The sequence below is a fragment of the Odocoileus virginianus genome, chromosome 15 (assembly GCF_023699985.2).
Source record: "Odocoileus virginianus isolate 20LAN1187 ecotype Illinois chromosome 15, Ovbor_1.2, whole genome shotgun sequence".
Lineage (NCBI taxonomy): Eukaryota > Metazoa > Chordata > Mammalia > Artiodactyla > Cervidae > Odocoileus > Odocoileus virginianus.
In genome coordinates this window covers 25,489,084-25,505,546 of record NC_069688.1, presented here as the reverse complement: position 1 = coordinate 25,505,546, position 16,463 = coordinate 25,489,084, and the positions used below count along the sequence as shown (strand labels likewise).

Below are 16,463 nucleotides of genomic sequence, written 5' to 3'. Positions count from 1 at the left end.
TCAATTTTTTGTAAATACTTTGTATCTTTCAGATTCTTTCCTTCTGACTTATAACCCTTTTTTTCCCAAAATTTTCCTGTGATATAATGCTTCTAAATATATGAAATATGATCATCTGTCTTCTCTTTCACAAATACCTAAATAATCACAGTGACTTTGACGACAGCTGGTATGAGGGGTGTTGTTTAGATTAATGTTGATAACCCAAATTTAAAAGACTCATAATTTTGCTAACTGAAAATAATTTCTAAATCAAAATAAGGATACAAAATGGACTAAAGAAAATACTTTGAGACATGATTAATTTTAATATGTTTACAGGGAAGGAGTAAATTCACCAGCAGAAAAACAATTACCAAAATTAACATTTTACAGTTTTTTAGTCTTAAAGCACAATACATTTTCCATACAAACAAATATATCACCATTACAGATATAATAATATGGCAACATTTATACACAAGGCCATTTGCCAGTAAGAAAATCAGTGGCAATGGTGATACAATACATTAGTTCATCTTTGTTAAATTTTTTGCTATTATACTTCCTGGCCTGCAGGAGTATTTGCCAGGATAACACTATAAATGTGTGACCTCAGTTTGAACAATACATAGAAGGCTCTGGTTGCCCATGCTTAATCCTAATCTATTATAGGATCACTAGAAATGATTTCGTACCACTACTCTGACATAATTCCATTTATTATTACGGTCATTCCCAAGGAATCAAACATTTTAACAGATTCACTTGGATATTAAGAAATTATTTTATACAAAATAAGTGCAATATCAGGATTTAATATTCTATATACCTAAACTTAATAGAAGAGAAAAACTATACAGGTATTTCATTGAAAATTATTTGATATTATATGAAGTAGGTAATCATAGCACTGAACCTGGGAAAATAAAATCTTTTTCATCCTTAGAATTACTATTTTTATTATTGTTTTTAAATGCACCAGGTGATCTTCTGAGGACCATTCACATTCAATGTTTAGTTTCATCTTACTAGTGGCATATACAAAGCACCATATAACATAATATATGAAATGTAGAATAATTATGACTATGTAATACTGTAGAAATAACTGCTAAGAAAATATAGCAATATTTAACACAGGATTTCTAAAACCATTACATATTCATTATTTTTCCCCAAGCTAATAATGTCCCATGTTTTATTTTACAGATGTAATCTATCAAGATTTATATGCATGTGGCCCTTTTGGGGGACTGAAAATAGTTGATATCTTCTGTACAGTAATGTTACAGTTTTATACAAACTTCAGAAATGTGGTATTTGGAATAGTCTTTACAATCCTCTTCCAACTGTTCCATTTCACACAACAGCAAATACTCTGAATGCCTTTCCTCCTGGAGGATTCTGTAAGCTGCAAAAAAAAATACACAAGTACACTGATGTCATCTCCATGCATAATCCTTCAAACAAATCATGCTTTCTTATGACAGTCAATAAAACAGCTCTGTGAATCCAGATGGTCATCTTTCTCAAGACTACTATAATTTATAGTTCTTGGAAAGCTTGAGTGGGGATGACATAATTCTTTAAATTATACGCTGGCTACAAGTTTACTAAAGAAATTTAAGGTGCACAGAAGTAATATTGGTACTTTACATTAAACTTCAAAGATTCCAGGTCACATTTTCATACATTACCACCTTTAGTTCCAATAAAGTAGAGTTAAGCAGTTCTTATGCCATTCTACTAGGGAAATACTAAGATCCAGGTTTACAACTGACTGGCACGGTTAAAAGCTTGTGGTGTTGGTGTTCATCCACTCAGTTGTGTTTGACTCTTTGGGACCCCATGGACTACAGCCCGCCAGGCTCCTCTGTCATGGGATTTCCCAGGCAAGAATACTGGAGTGGATTACCATTCCTGTCTCCAGGGATTCTTCCTGACCCAGGGATTGAACACACATTCCCTGTCTCTCTTGTATTGGGTAGGCAGATTCTTTACCACTGAGCCACCTGGGAAGGACTATATAGCTGGCATACTTATTAATATTTTTAACATATGTGGTTTAAAAAAAATCTTAGGGAATTTGGTGGTCAAGTCTGGAAGGTTCTAAGTATTTCTTCACTGAAATGGAAACACGAATACAAACACAAATCACTCAATCTCTTTTCAGAAATATTTTAAAACAGAACTTCAAAGCAATGCAGAATCATTCCTTTCACTCTTTAATAAATTATTTATATGCTCTTTCACAATATTAATCAGGGTATGTTTTGCTTAAATGCCTCAAGTTAAAGCCAGCTAATAATGCCACTAATCATCATTTATTCTAATCAAATGTAAACTTTTGAAGTCTATACTTTTGAATAAAAGTTTACTTTCTAAACAATACCAAAAAGCTTTTAGAGATAAATACAATAAATGCTATGGGGATACAAAGTGCAATTTCTTTTATATATTTATTCATGTACTACAAAAGGGGAGAATTTTAAAATGAAGAAAAGATTGTTAGAAGTGTGCACACACCACATTACACAATAACACACACACACAACAGGTTTTGCATACAAGCAGATGGCTAATTGAAAGGCATTTTTATTTGTAGGAAACAAATTGACAAAATGCCCAAAAAGTGTCTGTACACACTGATACACTGGAAAAATGTGTTATTTCTGAACTTACAGAACTAGTGCTGAATCTGATCTCTGAGACTGACAGGTTATATGACCTCGGGCATATCATTTAACCTCTCTGAGCCTCAATTAACATACCTGTAAATCAGAGTTTATAAAACCAACTTTATAAGGGTACTGATGGAGCCAAGTTGACATACTTAAAGGGCCAACAGCATTTGGAAAATTCATGATAGGTGTACAAAAACACACAGTCTTAGTTTTCTTAGGATATCATCTACCTTATTCTTTTTAAATGAATTTTTAAAATATGATAGGTAAATGAGACCACATTACTCAATTTAATATATAAAACTGCATTATCATTCTCCTTGACTCAATCTCCTTTCAAGTGAAGTGAAAGTCACTCAGTCATGTCCAACTCTTTGTGACCTCAAGGACTATATAGCTCACTAGGCTCCTCTGTCCATGAGATTCTCCAGGCAAGAATACTGGAGTGGGTAGCCATTCCCTTCTCCAGGGGATCTTCCCAACCCAGGGATTGAACCCGGGTCACCCTCATTGCAGGCGTATGCTTTACCATTTGAGCCACCAGGGAAGCTCTGATGTACTTTACATAACATGTACATATGCTACATCTGTTATATGTTATATATATGATGTGATATATAAAGTAGAGAGAGAGGGTGACAAATGGGGGAAGGGTATAGGGAATGAGCCTGTTTACATTTCATTGAATAAATTCTTAGGATCTTCCATGTTTGACCATTAAATTTTCTCACCAAATTTTTTCTTAAAACCATTAATGTTAAAAATATTAGTTAAGTATCATGGCAATACAATTTAAATTTTGTCAGATTTAAGAAATGGTAAGTTAGTACTCTAGGGCGAGCCAGATAAGTCAAGTTATTGAGAAGTCAACTTTTTAACAATAGCCTCTTGATGATACAGTCTCATTGGAAACTAGATGCTAAATATAAAGCTGTCATTTGATGAAGAATGGCACCCAGGTGCTTATGTGAAGGCAATCCAGATAACCTGCATCGCACATCCTTTGGTGTTCTTTAGAAAAACTTTACCACATGTGCAAACAAACCCTTAAAGAACTCAGTAAATGTTTAAAAGTTAGGAATTTTCCTATATCTATAAAAAATGCACAGACTTAATTCTACTTCCACAAGTACCAATGATTTGAAAAATCACTACAGGGATTTTGTGTTTTTCTCTTAACTTTTATTATTACTTGATAAAGTAAGTTACGTGCATTTTTCTCAAACCACTAAAATATGTAACACTAATGAGCCAAACATAAGATAACCTGAAAGGGTTCATTTATACCATACTAGGCATCCAACTTCCAATCAAACAGAGAATTTGGTTCCAGGGAAAATTGGACTCATTGTTTTTGTCAAATACTTTGTCAGATAACTGGATTAGAGAAATATTCAGTGCCTTGCTTACCTAGAAAGAATTACATGTAAAAACTAATCTAGAAAATCCGAAAGAGGATGAAAGAAATTTCCTTATTATAAGATCAGTTAACAAAAGAATGGTTCTGACTTGTAATCCGATTTTCAAGTTGATTTTTATAAGCCTGCAGGAGACAGGCACCTCTGGTACTATGGCTCCTCCCATCCCTGGAAGACCAACTATTCTACAGCCTGCAAAGGAAGCACACTGGCTTAGTTACGAAACCTCAAAGCCATGCAGGTTGGCTGTAAAGCCAGCATAAAGGGAGAGATATATATAAATATATATAAATATATATATATGTTTACAAATATATATGTACACATATGTTAACTTACCTTTCTGAGAAGATTCCATTCTGAAAAGAAGCAGTGTAAGTCTTTCTTTTGTCCACAGGCATCACATCGACATAACCCCCATGGTTCTGAACCACGCCAGCATGTACGGCGGCTCTGCAGATACTGGAGAGCTGAGGAAGCGAGGAAAAACCCATCATTAGGAAACACCTGCTGAATTTGTCCAGTCTTCTCTTCGATTGGACACAAGGTCACTGACATCCATCTCTACGGATTCCCAGTGAGCAACTACAGGATGTTTTGTGCATAAAGGAATCTTTCAAAAGTCACAAAGTATTAGTCAATGAGCTGTGTCTGACTGTTTGTGACCCCATGAACTGTACCCCACCAGGCTCCTCTGTCCTACCCATGGGGTGGGTAGCCATTCTCTTCTCCAGGGGATCTTCCTGACCCAGGAATTGAACCCAAATCTTCACGCACAGCAGGCAGATCTGAGCCACCAGGGAAGCTCATTCAAATTCACAAAGTTAAAACCAATTTTGACCTAAGACTTGGTTTGTGTATTTTTGTAAATGGTGTGATTTATTTCTTGACCCATACATAAATATTTAGAGTCTCATTTCTTTAAAACTTATTTGAAGCTAAGTTGTGGGTTTGGGGTTTTGTTTGTTTGTTTTGGTTGGGGGTGGGGGGAGGGAAGGTATTTCGTACTCTGATAATCCACGTAGATTTGGAAATCAACCCTGAAGATTCATTGGAAGGACTGATGCTGAAGCTGAAGCTCCAACACTTCACCCACCTGAATTTGAAAAGCCCATTCACTGGAAAAGACCCTGATGCTGGGAAAGAATGAAGGCAAGAGAAGGGGGTGACAGAGGATGAGCTTGTTGGATGGCATCACCAACTCAATGGACATGAATCTAAGCAAACTCCAGGAGGTAATGAAGGACAGGGGAGCCTGGCATGCTGCAGTCCATGGGGTCGCAAAGAGTCGGACACAACTTAGTGACTGAACAACAACAAATCCAGTTGGAGATATCTTGTGGTTTAAAGCAAATGTCCTATTGAAAGCAATTCAAATATCAACAAAATTATTTCAGGTTAAAACAGAAAATAAATAAAAGCCAATGTTGAGCAAGTGGAGACCTGAAGGCCAATCTTTAGGGTGGCTGCATGGATAAGATCCCTTCACCAGCTAACCGTCCAAACAGCAAACTTTTACTATTGTCCAAGCAATAAAGTGCAAATTAGCTCCTTTTATCTCTTCAAGGGCCTATTTATAATCCTTAAATTTCAGCCTCTGGGACTTCTCTGGTGGTCCAGTGGTTAAGAATCCACCTGGCAGGGTTGGGGGACACATATTCTATCCCTAGTCTGGGAGCTGAGATCCTACATGTCACAGGGCAACTAAACCTATGCTCCACAACTACTGAGCCCGCATCACAACTAGAGAATCTGTGTACTGCAGAAGGGGTCCCACGGGCCACAACTAGGAACCGACGCAGCCAAATGAATAAATAAATAAATATTTTTTAAAAAATTGAGCCTTTGCTAGTCCCCACTCCAGTAACTGACCAAATGTTCCCAGGCTGGATTATCTGCACCCCATTTATATTCAGTTTTGACTAAACAACTCACACATAGTTATGGATATCTCTATAGTCCCTTTTCCAACATATAAGCATATATTAAAAATGGGGTGGCTTTTCCTATTAGATAATAAAATCTATGCAGAGAAAACCTGCCCAAAAGAATAACCCCAAGAAGAAAAACATGAAGTAACATCATAGCTTCTACCTAGATGTGGAAGGTCTATCACTCTGTTTTGAACATTCTGACAAGAAGTACCAGGAAAGTTCTATGTTTGCATTCTACCAGTTATATAATCAGAATTGAATGAAATTTCTATAAAGGAGAGAATTTTTTCAGGCCCAACAAACACTGCCATTTTTTTACACGACTTAATTCTAGAAGTCAACGCTTTTCTTTTGACCAATTAAAGTCTTCTGTAGATTTTAATATCTGCTTTCATCCAAATGTTCTACCAAAATTTGTCAATAGCTGAGAAGAGTCTGAGGAAATCCCACAAAAATGAAACACTTAAAACTGTTTTAGTATAAAGCAATCTATGCCATAGCCCCAAGGGTCTTTTCTGAACCCACTAATTTGCTCTTTTCTTATCTCTATGCACATATGAGTGACTTAATGTGCTTTTTTAAGTTCACATAGGCATGTGCATCTTACATGACCTTGCTTTATTACTGTGCTCTGAACTCTGCGGCATCAGTCAGTATTTATTAGATCAGAGAGACCGAATGCCAAGCTGTTTAATCCTTTTCGTGTTTTCGCTATATCACAAAATACCATACATCTAAAACCTTGAATCCTTACTCTGAGGAATCATTTTATTCACCATTTAAAGTCCCTCACTGAATTAATATTTATGTCCAATAGGGTTCATAACAGATGGAATTAAAATTAACTCTGTACACATTTCAGTACTTATCCTGTTCTGTTAAAAGGGTATTATCAGCATTTTTCCCAAGGCAATAAAAGTGCTTAGATATAACATTCACTAAATCCAAGCACTTAATATGGTTTGAAACTATTGTTTTGCCCATAACTCTGCAGTCAGCAGGCATTCCAATTTGAGTTCAAAGGTCAGAGGAGATTTTCTTTTCCTGGCCACACTTTATAAGAACTAATATATCACAAAAAGAAAAAGAAAATGTCTCTGTGAAATCAGTGGAACATTTTTAATGAATGCAGAAATTCACTTCATCTCTAACAAATGAGAAATAAAAGCTCAAAGAAAGAGGGTGTACAAGTTGTAACTCTATAAATGGAAAAGAGAGAGACAGAAAGATGGGGAAGGGAGAAAGGTTGGGAGATCCTCTCTCATTTGTTCATATCTTGTATATTTAAAGAGATAATGTATTTTGCAGGAGGAGTGTGAAGATTATTTCATTAATGGTTGATTCTGTACTTAGCACATAAAAATATTTATATTTCTAACTTACTCTGCATAGTAATACATAACATTTTATCCCATTTCACTGAAATAAGGTAAACATAATCTCAAGTTAATAAACCCTTAACTCTATCAAAGAGATGGCTTATAGGTATAAAACTTTATAGGGTATTTTGAAAGATTTTCACTAGACATGAATAAAACTAAGGGGACAATTCAGGAAGAATGATTTCTTTAGAAATGTCTGATGATTTCATATTTGCCCATTCATATGTATCTATTAACTTATTTTTTTAACAAACTTTTCTGTGCAAGGTGTTTGCTGAATCACTGAATGTTCTAAGTTCTGTTAAAGCAAGAAGTAGGAGCCACAGATTCGACCACTGGGTTGGGAAGATCCCTGGAGAAGGAAATGACAACCCACTTTATAATACCTATGAGAACCTGTTAATTGCTAAATAAAAGGAAAAAAAAAAACTAATAGAGTTAAAGAAAAGCAACATCATACTTAGCTTCTTTACAGAGAAAGTGGCAGTAATTTAGGATGTAAAGGACCATGACCATGATTTTGACAGAAAAATCAGAGAAAGGATGTTTACAAACAGAAACAAGAAGCTAAGTACAAACAGTGAGGACCACCAAATTAAGACACCAGCAGGATTTAAGTTGCAGATAAGAAGACTGCAATTCTTCCCTGCTGGCTCAGACGGTAAAGAATCTGCCCACAATGCAGGAGACCAAAATTGGATCCCTGGGTCAGGAAGATCCCCTGGAGAAGGGAATGGCAACCCACTCCAGTATTCTTGCCTGGAGAACCCCATGGACAGAGTTGCCTAGTGGGCTACTCCATGGGATTGCAAAGAGTGGGAAATGACTGAGCGACTTTCACTGCTAAGATGACTGCAAATTTGGAGCTGGAGAGAGACTTAGATGTGGAGAATAATTTCAGGGATAAAGGTGAACTAGGAAAAAACAAACAAACAAACCTGAACATAAATAAATTCACCAAGAGAAGTACAGGGATAATACATACATTTCAGGCCTCTTTTTCCCGATCATATTCCCATAGTATTCTATTGAATAAGTGTATCAAGAATATACTTCTTAAATTTGTTTTTTTAACTCTGAATGAGATATTGGTGAAAGTGAAAGTCACTCAGTCGTGTCCAACTCTTTGCGACCCTATGGACTGTCATCCATGGAATTCTCCAGGCCAGAATACTGAAGTGGGTAGCCTTTCCCTTCTCCAGGGGATCTTCCCAACCTATCTGCCACTTAAAATCTAAACTTAGCCTGGATTGATATTTAGATGCTCCAATTACATGTTTCAAAAGCTGGATCTCTCCCTTTATCCCTCACACTAAACTGGCTGCAGTCACTTTTAGCTCTAATTCTCACCAGCTCAAATATAAGGAAACCTGCTATGACTATTTGAGATTTTGCCATGCCCACACAATTGGATGTGTGCCAAGCTGTAAATAAGACAGGCTTTGTTGCTGTTGTTCAGTTGCTAATCTGTGTCCAACTCTTTTGTGACCCCATGGACTGCAGCCCACCAGGTTCTTCTGTCCATGGGGTTTCCCAGGCAAATGTGCCATGCCCACTTTCAGCTCACTTGCTGTCACCTCCACATCTCTGGAGAAGCCTTTCGCCCCACCCAGAATGTGCACTACTGCTCTTTACCAACTCACTTGAAACCTGGATTGGAAAGCACCATTTATCCACACTGAAGCCATGACAGCTACACTTGCTGGTCCACCCCAGTGCTGGCATCCATTACAATACACCGTCAACTGGTTTGCTTTTGTGTGTCTTTTAACAATTACCTGTTTTTGATACTATGCTACTTTTTAAATACTCATTTGGCAGTGGAGAAACTGTTTATAAATTTGACAAATTCTTAACTATCCAGTTTATACTTCAAAAGCCGAAGAGCCAAAAGGAAGATGAAAGAAAGGCAAAATGCTTTATCCTTCTCAAGGATGCATCCAAGCTATTTTAGTGTCTGATATTGAATACAGTATGCAAAAAATTTTAGTCAACATAAATTATGCATGCATATATGCATATGGATATTTATTTTCACTGCTATTCATAACTGACTTTTGAGAATATGTATATCAACACAAGAGTCTGTCCCTTTTTTGTATACAAATTATATACATTTGAAAATGTGTACATTTAAATATCTATGTGAGTATATTTGGATGGACAGATAAATAAGCGCTTGCAGGCTTAGTCTGTCTGACTCTTTGCAATCGCATGGACTGTAGCTCGCCAGGCTCCTCTGTCCATGGAACTTTCCAGGCAAGAATAGTATTCTTGCCATTTCCTACTCTAGGGGATCTTCCCGACCCAGGGATCAAACCTGTGTCTCCTGCATTGACAGGTGGATTCTTTACCACTGTGCCACCTGGGAAGCCCAGATATACAAATACCAAGACGTATATAATTTAGGATACTTACATCAGAATAAATGCGAGTTCCAATTACACGAGCATAATGTGGATTTGCCTGCATACAGTTACGAGGACAGTATACTCTGAAAAATAAATACATATTTTCAAATACTAAGCAGCTTGTTATTTTAGTCTTTCTTATTAGTAAAACCATAGACATGTATACACAAGAGTAAACTCAGAATTCTAAACCCTACTCATTTTTTTATTGAAGTATCGATGGTGTATAAAATATGTCATAGGTATAAAATAGGGTGATACACAATTCTTATAGGTTATATCCATTTATAGTTATTATAAAATATTGGTTATATTCACTGTGTTATACAATACACCCTTGCAGCTTATTTCATACATAATAGTTTGTGCCTTTTAATGCCCTACCTCTGTATTACTCACCCACTTCCCTCTCCCCACTGGTAGCCACTAGTTTCTTCTCTGTATCTATGAGTCTTTTTCTTTTTTTTTGGCTATATTCACTAGTTCACTGAATTTTTTAGATTTCATTTCTCTGTATGACTTATTAAACTTAGCATAATGCCCTCAGGGTCCATCCATGTAATTGCAAATGGCAAATTTTTATTCTTTTTTATAGCTGAATAGTTTCTTTCCTTCCAAAATAGGTCAATTGTAGAAGCCAGGCAACAGATACAACTGCTTCTATTTATTTATCCACTTCCAGCTTTTGGCACAAATGTGTTTCTTTTGTCTCGCTCTCTTTTTTTGTTGTTGTTGTTCTCTTTCTTTCAAAAGAAATTTAGCCAGAAAGCTTTCTAATTTGTGAATTCAAAGCAGAAAGATATATCAGGAAGTACTGTTCTCTCAGTATCTAGGAATTTAGTAACTCATGTGGGTGCAGAAGTTAACAAATATATAACTTGGAAAAACTGAACCACTGTCTGCCACATATATCTCATAGTTTCTTTTCTCTATGATCATATCTTTGCTATCTCATCCAATTTCATGGTTTTAACTGTCATCTATAAACTGCTGATTTCCAAATTTACATCTCTAAATCTTGGGATGTAGAGATTTAGAGTTGGGATCTTGTCTCTTAATTCTCAATCAGTATTAATATATCCTGTTGTTTATTCAATATCTCCACTTGTTTTTGTTGTTGTTCAGTCGCTAAGTCATCTCCGACTCTTTGCGACCCCATGAACTGCAACATGCCAGGCTTCTCTGTCCATCACTATCTCTCTGAGTTTCCTCAAACTCATGTCCATTGAGTCAGTGATGCCATCCAACCATCTCATTCTTTGTTGCCCCCTTTTCCTCCTGCCTTCAATTTTTCCCAGCACCAGGGTCTTTTCCATGAGTCAGCTCTTCACATCAGGTGACCAAAATATGGGGCTTCAGCTTCAGCATCAGTCCTTCCAAAGAGTATTCAGGGTTGATTTCCTTTTAGGATTGACTGGTTTAATCTCCTTGCTGTCCAAGGGACTCTCAAGAGTCTTCTGCAGCACCCCAGTTTGAAAGCATCAATTCTTTGGTGCTCACCCTTCCTTATGGTCCAACTCTCACATCCATACATGACTACTGGAAAAATCATAGCTTTGACAATATGGGCCTTTGCTGGCAAAGTGATGCCTCTGCTTTTTAAAACACTGTCTAGGCTTAATAGAGCTATTCTTCCAAGGAGCAAGCATCTTTTAATTTAGTGGCTGCAGTCACCATTCGTGTTGATTTTATCTCCACTTAGGCCTAATAAACATCTCAAATTCAGCATGTTTGAAACCAAATTCCTAATCTCCTCCTCCCGTCCTCAAAATCTTCCTTCTTAAATGTCAACTCCATTATTTGGTAGCACAAGCCAAAACCTTTATTCTAGCCTTAATCTCCTTCCCTACCTCAACCTTATATTCAACCCACCAGCAATTTCTATTGGGTGTACATTGAAATAAACTCAGAGCATCCTGAAGTACCATGATCACTGTGACTCTGGACTCTATCATCTGACTCACTGCAATAAGCTCTCCTATGCTCTCTCTGCTTTCAATCTTGGCCCCTCCAATCTACTTTCCCCACACTCTTATACCGAAGAATATAAGTCCAGTCATATCATTTCTCTGCTCCAAATATTCTAGTGGCTTTCCATCTGATTCAGAATAAATGACAAGATCCTTACAATGACCAACAAGCCTTGAATATTGTCTTCCCATTTCCTCTTTGACATTACATCCTACCCCTCTTCCACTTTCTCAGCCAGCTCCAGTCACACTGGTCTAATGGTTATTCTTCAAACATATGGAATAATCTTATCTTCTGGGTCATTGTGCTTATCTTTCCTTCTGTATGGAATGTTCTTTCTCCAGATATCCTACTCACTTACTGATACCTTAGGTCATTCTTTCAAAGTTTCCAAAAGGTTTTTGATTTAAACATAGAGTTCAATCATCAGTGTTCAGTCAGTCACATGGCATTAAAAAAAATTCACTTCCAAAATTAAGAAACTGTTAAGTGGCACTTTTTAAAACTGATTGGCTCTTCAAAATCCATTCACACACACACACACTCAGAAACTAAAAGAAAATCAGAGCTAAGACTGGAAAAAAAACCATAATTCATTCTACATAGTAAATCAGACTCTCAACAAAATGCATGCATGTGTGCTCAGTCATGTCTCTTTGCGACCCCATGGACTGAGGCCTGTTAGGCTCCTCTGTCCATGGGATTCTCCAGGCAAGAACACTATAGTGGATTGCCATGCACTCCTCCAGGGCTCAGCAAAATGACCCTATGAAAATCAGTATTTGATGAAAGTATCAATTATTTTCCTAAAAGCATTATAAAAAAATATTTCAATTGCAACTATCTTTACCAATTGAAGCAGGTCTTCTACAAGGCAGTTTTTAAGAAATGGCTACAATTCTTATTTCAATTTCATGTTCCTAAAGTCTGTATGACTCCAGAGTGCATAAACCTCCTGGAGCATCTAAACCAGAGCCATTTAAATATAAGTAATATGTGAATCTGAGTTTTTATAACTTTGAATTAAAGGGTTGATTTTAATAAAAGGTGCCTTCTGTTGGAGGAAGGGTATCCCACTGACAACAAAACTGTTTTTGTATCTAAGAACTGTTGGGTATTCCATGCCCACCCTACAGTGGCAAAACCACCTGCTCTCCCTTAGGACCAGGCTGTGCAGGCTCCGCCTTGACCATACTTAGCACTTGGTTTGTGGAAGACCAAGTCAAACACAGTTCAAACTGAGTTAGTTTCTACTTAGGTAAGTTCAGTTCAAAGGAAGAATATAGGAGCTTTTTGCTTGTTTGTGTTTCAATCTCTGGTTTTAACACTTGGTTATTATATACACTTCCGAGAATGTAGACAGTGATCTAGTATTTCTTTCCTTTGACTACAACTTGCATTAAGCTTGAATAAAAATGCTGACCCATTTCAACAGTACCTCTTTTTACATCTAATCTTAAGGAAAGATGTTTGGCCCTGATGTGATCTGGATCTGTGAAAGAGTCATGCAATGACCTGACAAGTGACTGATGTGTGTAACATGTCACTCACTGGGTGGCCAAGCCTCCGTAAAGCTGTTGGAATGAATATACGGGTCTTTTTTTTTCCAAAGTGAAAATAAATATTTTTCATAGAAACAAAACCAAAAAATTTTAAAAACCTACGTTTTTTGGAGAAAGGACACTAAGAATGCCTGGAGTGCATGCAGTGTGTGGTGTCCATTGCTCCTACTGCTGGCAGTTCAAGAAAAAACTCCCTTGAGTCCTAGAGACACGAGGATCTCAGGCAAAAGCAGTTATCTCAGGTAAAACTCCCCCATTCACTGGTTAAAAATGAAGAAAATTTAAAACACAGTACCTCGGGCAATGCGAAGCAGGCTTATGGAAAGGACAGAGCTGTTCCACAGTTGTTTCACAAGTGACAGCCTGAACTGAAGTATTCAAACACAAAATAAGTGAATCCTTTAGAAATGATAACATGCAACAGAGTGATAAGAAATAAGATGAAAAAACAGTGCTAACCTGTTACTTTAGAGACTGTGAAGGAATTGGCAGACTGATATTTGCTGAAGATAAAAATATAAAAATTTCAATCATCAACATCTTACATGCATTGACATCAACATAAGTTCTTACATTTTTAAGTCTGTAGAATTTGATTTCATCTTAAACATTTTTATTTAAATATCTAGACATGGAGTAGTATAAGAATTAATCATCTATTTTATGCCAAACCCATATGACCTTCAAGTATGAACCAAGTTGATATGATTCTTGATATCAGAGAATGACCTCTTTTCATTATCAATCTCAAAAACTAGCATGAAATAATACACATTTGTATCTATATATTTGTTTCTTATTAAAATTAAAATTCTCAATATACTCATGCTTTGTCATCACAGAACCAATTTATTCTTTCAAAACAGTCAGTACAAGGCACTGTAAAAAGACTGCTAAAAATAAGTAGCTTAAAGGAATGTGCATTATTCATTTTTTGTTCCCTCTAGTACTCCTTATATGCATTATAAAAGCAGGAATTAAAAAAAAAGGCATACCACTATATATGAAATTTTTAATTGGTTTATCTATACCAGATTTTCAGAAAAACATCTATTGCAAAAGGTAAGGCTTATTTATGATAGTACTTTAATTTGACACACTCTGCAAGTTTCAAGAGTTTCTAAAATAAATAATAAAAACTAACTTAAGAGAAAAAAGTAAATAATAGGATAAATGTTCTGTTTTGTTATTTTTTGTATCTTTTAGTAATAGGATAAATGTTCTTTAATGCAACACCCAGTGTTTGCCTTCCTAAAGTGAATACTTAACTTTGATTACTTCTTGAAAGTAATTAATAAATATCTGCTGGGTGAATAAGTTAATAAATGTTTCTATAAAACTTTTACTTGAGCATAATTGCTAATGCCTGAAAAACACACATCATGCCTTTGAACAAAACTGTATATATATACCATATCATTCCACCAGTGTTTAAGGATCTTTAATATAAAAAAATTCTTTCTAATCATTGTGAATTCCCTACTGTGGAGTTTTTTGCAATTGTATAGTTACAAAGGAAGGGCAACTACGTCATATTTCCTAAGAAAAGGCATCCCAATATGAGATTCAGTAATGTTTATTATTTTATACAGGAGAAGGAGCAACTACAAAGCCTACATTTCAAAAGCCTACATTTTTCCATTTTCTACAGAGACTATATGAAAATATTTTGTTTTAGAATTATTTATTTACTATGTTTAATGTGACAAACATTTCAAAAGTTAATCAATGCTTTTGTTGTTGTTTAGTCATTCAATCGTGTCCAACTCTCTGTGATCCCATGGCCTATAGTGCCCGCCAGGTTCCTCTGTCCCTGGGATTTCCTAGGCAAGAATACTGGAGTGGGTTGCCTCCAGGGGACCTTCCTGACCCAAGGATCAAACCCATGTCTCTACTGGGAGGCAGATTCTTTATCACTGAGCCACCAGGGAAGTCACCAGGGAATTAATTCTTTTATGTTGGGTCAAATTACATTTTAAGGAGGAGAAGAAAGGTGACATGATACATTACATATTTAGAGACTTTTCAAAATGCTCTTTTATCTAGTACTTAATTTATCTTATTGACAAAGTTAGTGTTGTATAAAATAAATAATTGTCTTTAAACAAGAAAGGAAGAATATGCAAATCAATTAGCCTTCTTGGGCATTTTCTATCACAGGTGAAAAATGTACTATCTCACAATGGGTAAAACTATAAATCTACATTCTTAATGACACGAAACTTAAAATTTAGAGTTTTAGCATTATCTGTATAAGGTGGCTCAATGGTAAAGAATCCACTTACAATGCAGGAGACACAGGTTCAATCCCTGGGTCAGGAAGAGCCCCTCAAAAAGGCAAGGGCAACCCACTCCAGTACTGCCTGGAGGATTCCATGGACAGAGGAGTCTGGTGGGTTACAGTCCATAGAGTCTGCAAAGAGTCAGACACGACTGAAGCAACTTACTTGGCATGTATAAGCAAAAGGGTTCAACTGAATTTAGAGACTTTTCCTTCTTGTTCCCCATGGATATTATGTAGCTGAAATAAGCCTTTCTATCTTCTCTCTTTATAAATTAAATTCTTCTGTGCTTTGTTCTAAAAGAATGCAACTCATTGTTGCAACTTAAAATCTCTGGTTCAAAAAGATTATTCAGGTACTTACCCAATTGTTTGAACACCATTTCTATTGGATTTGATAAAATAATGTTTCCTTCCTTGTCTAGTGATATCCACCCAACCACCATCATTGTCTATTATCCCATAATGAATTGCAGCCCTACAGATACTGGATTGCTGGGAGAAAAGAGAGAAAAGAATGTGAAAATAAGAATTCTGCATGGGATACCACTCATTACTATTTATGGCTTTAAACATTGCTGAGCAAAATATCTATAAATATATAAACTTTTTCCCATTAAAAACCAAATATTATTTGAAAGGAGTCTATCCTCAAATTTATAATACTTACCATTTCATAATGCACACTGCCAATAACTTTAGCTTTACTATCCAAACAGCCAGCAGGGCATTCATATCTAAATGAAAGAAATGGGAAACAAAATTTAGCTTCTCTGAACGTCTGTATAAAATGAAAGTAGTTTTGTAACATGTCAATTAATTTTGAGTGCAATCATAA

General features: G+C 36.1%; 1 protein-coding gene across 1 annotated transcript in view; it reads right to left on the bottom strand.

Moving 5' to 3' along the window:
* Window positions 1–291: 291 nt before the first annotated feature.
* The window catches only part of CRISPLD1 (cysteine rich secretory protein LCCL domain containing 1), a 51,607-nt gene continuing 35,435 nt past the window's right edge, over window positions 292–16,463 (bottom strand). Inside the window, exons 9-15 of the mRNA XM_070477191.1 lie at window positions 16,296–16,362; window positions 15,990–16,120; window positions 13,804–13,847; window positions 13,640–13,712; window positions 9,819–9,894; window positions 4,424–4,554; window positions 292–1,393 (exon numbers count right to left, since the gene is read on the bottom strand). Coding sequence (XP_070333292.1) covers window positions 1,342–1,393; window positions 4,424–4,554; window positions 9,819–9,894; window positions 13,640–13,712; window positions 13,804–13,847; window positions 15,990–16,120; window positions 16,296–16,362 — 574 coding nt within the window. The 3' untranslated portion in view covers window positions 292–1,341. The remainder of the gene's footprint in view (window positions 1,394–4,423; window positions 4,555–9,818; window positions 9,895–13,639; window positions 13,713–13,803; window positions 13,848–15,989; window positions 16,121–16,295; window positions 16,363–16,463) is intronic.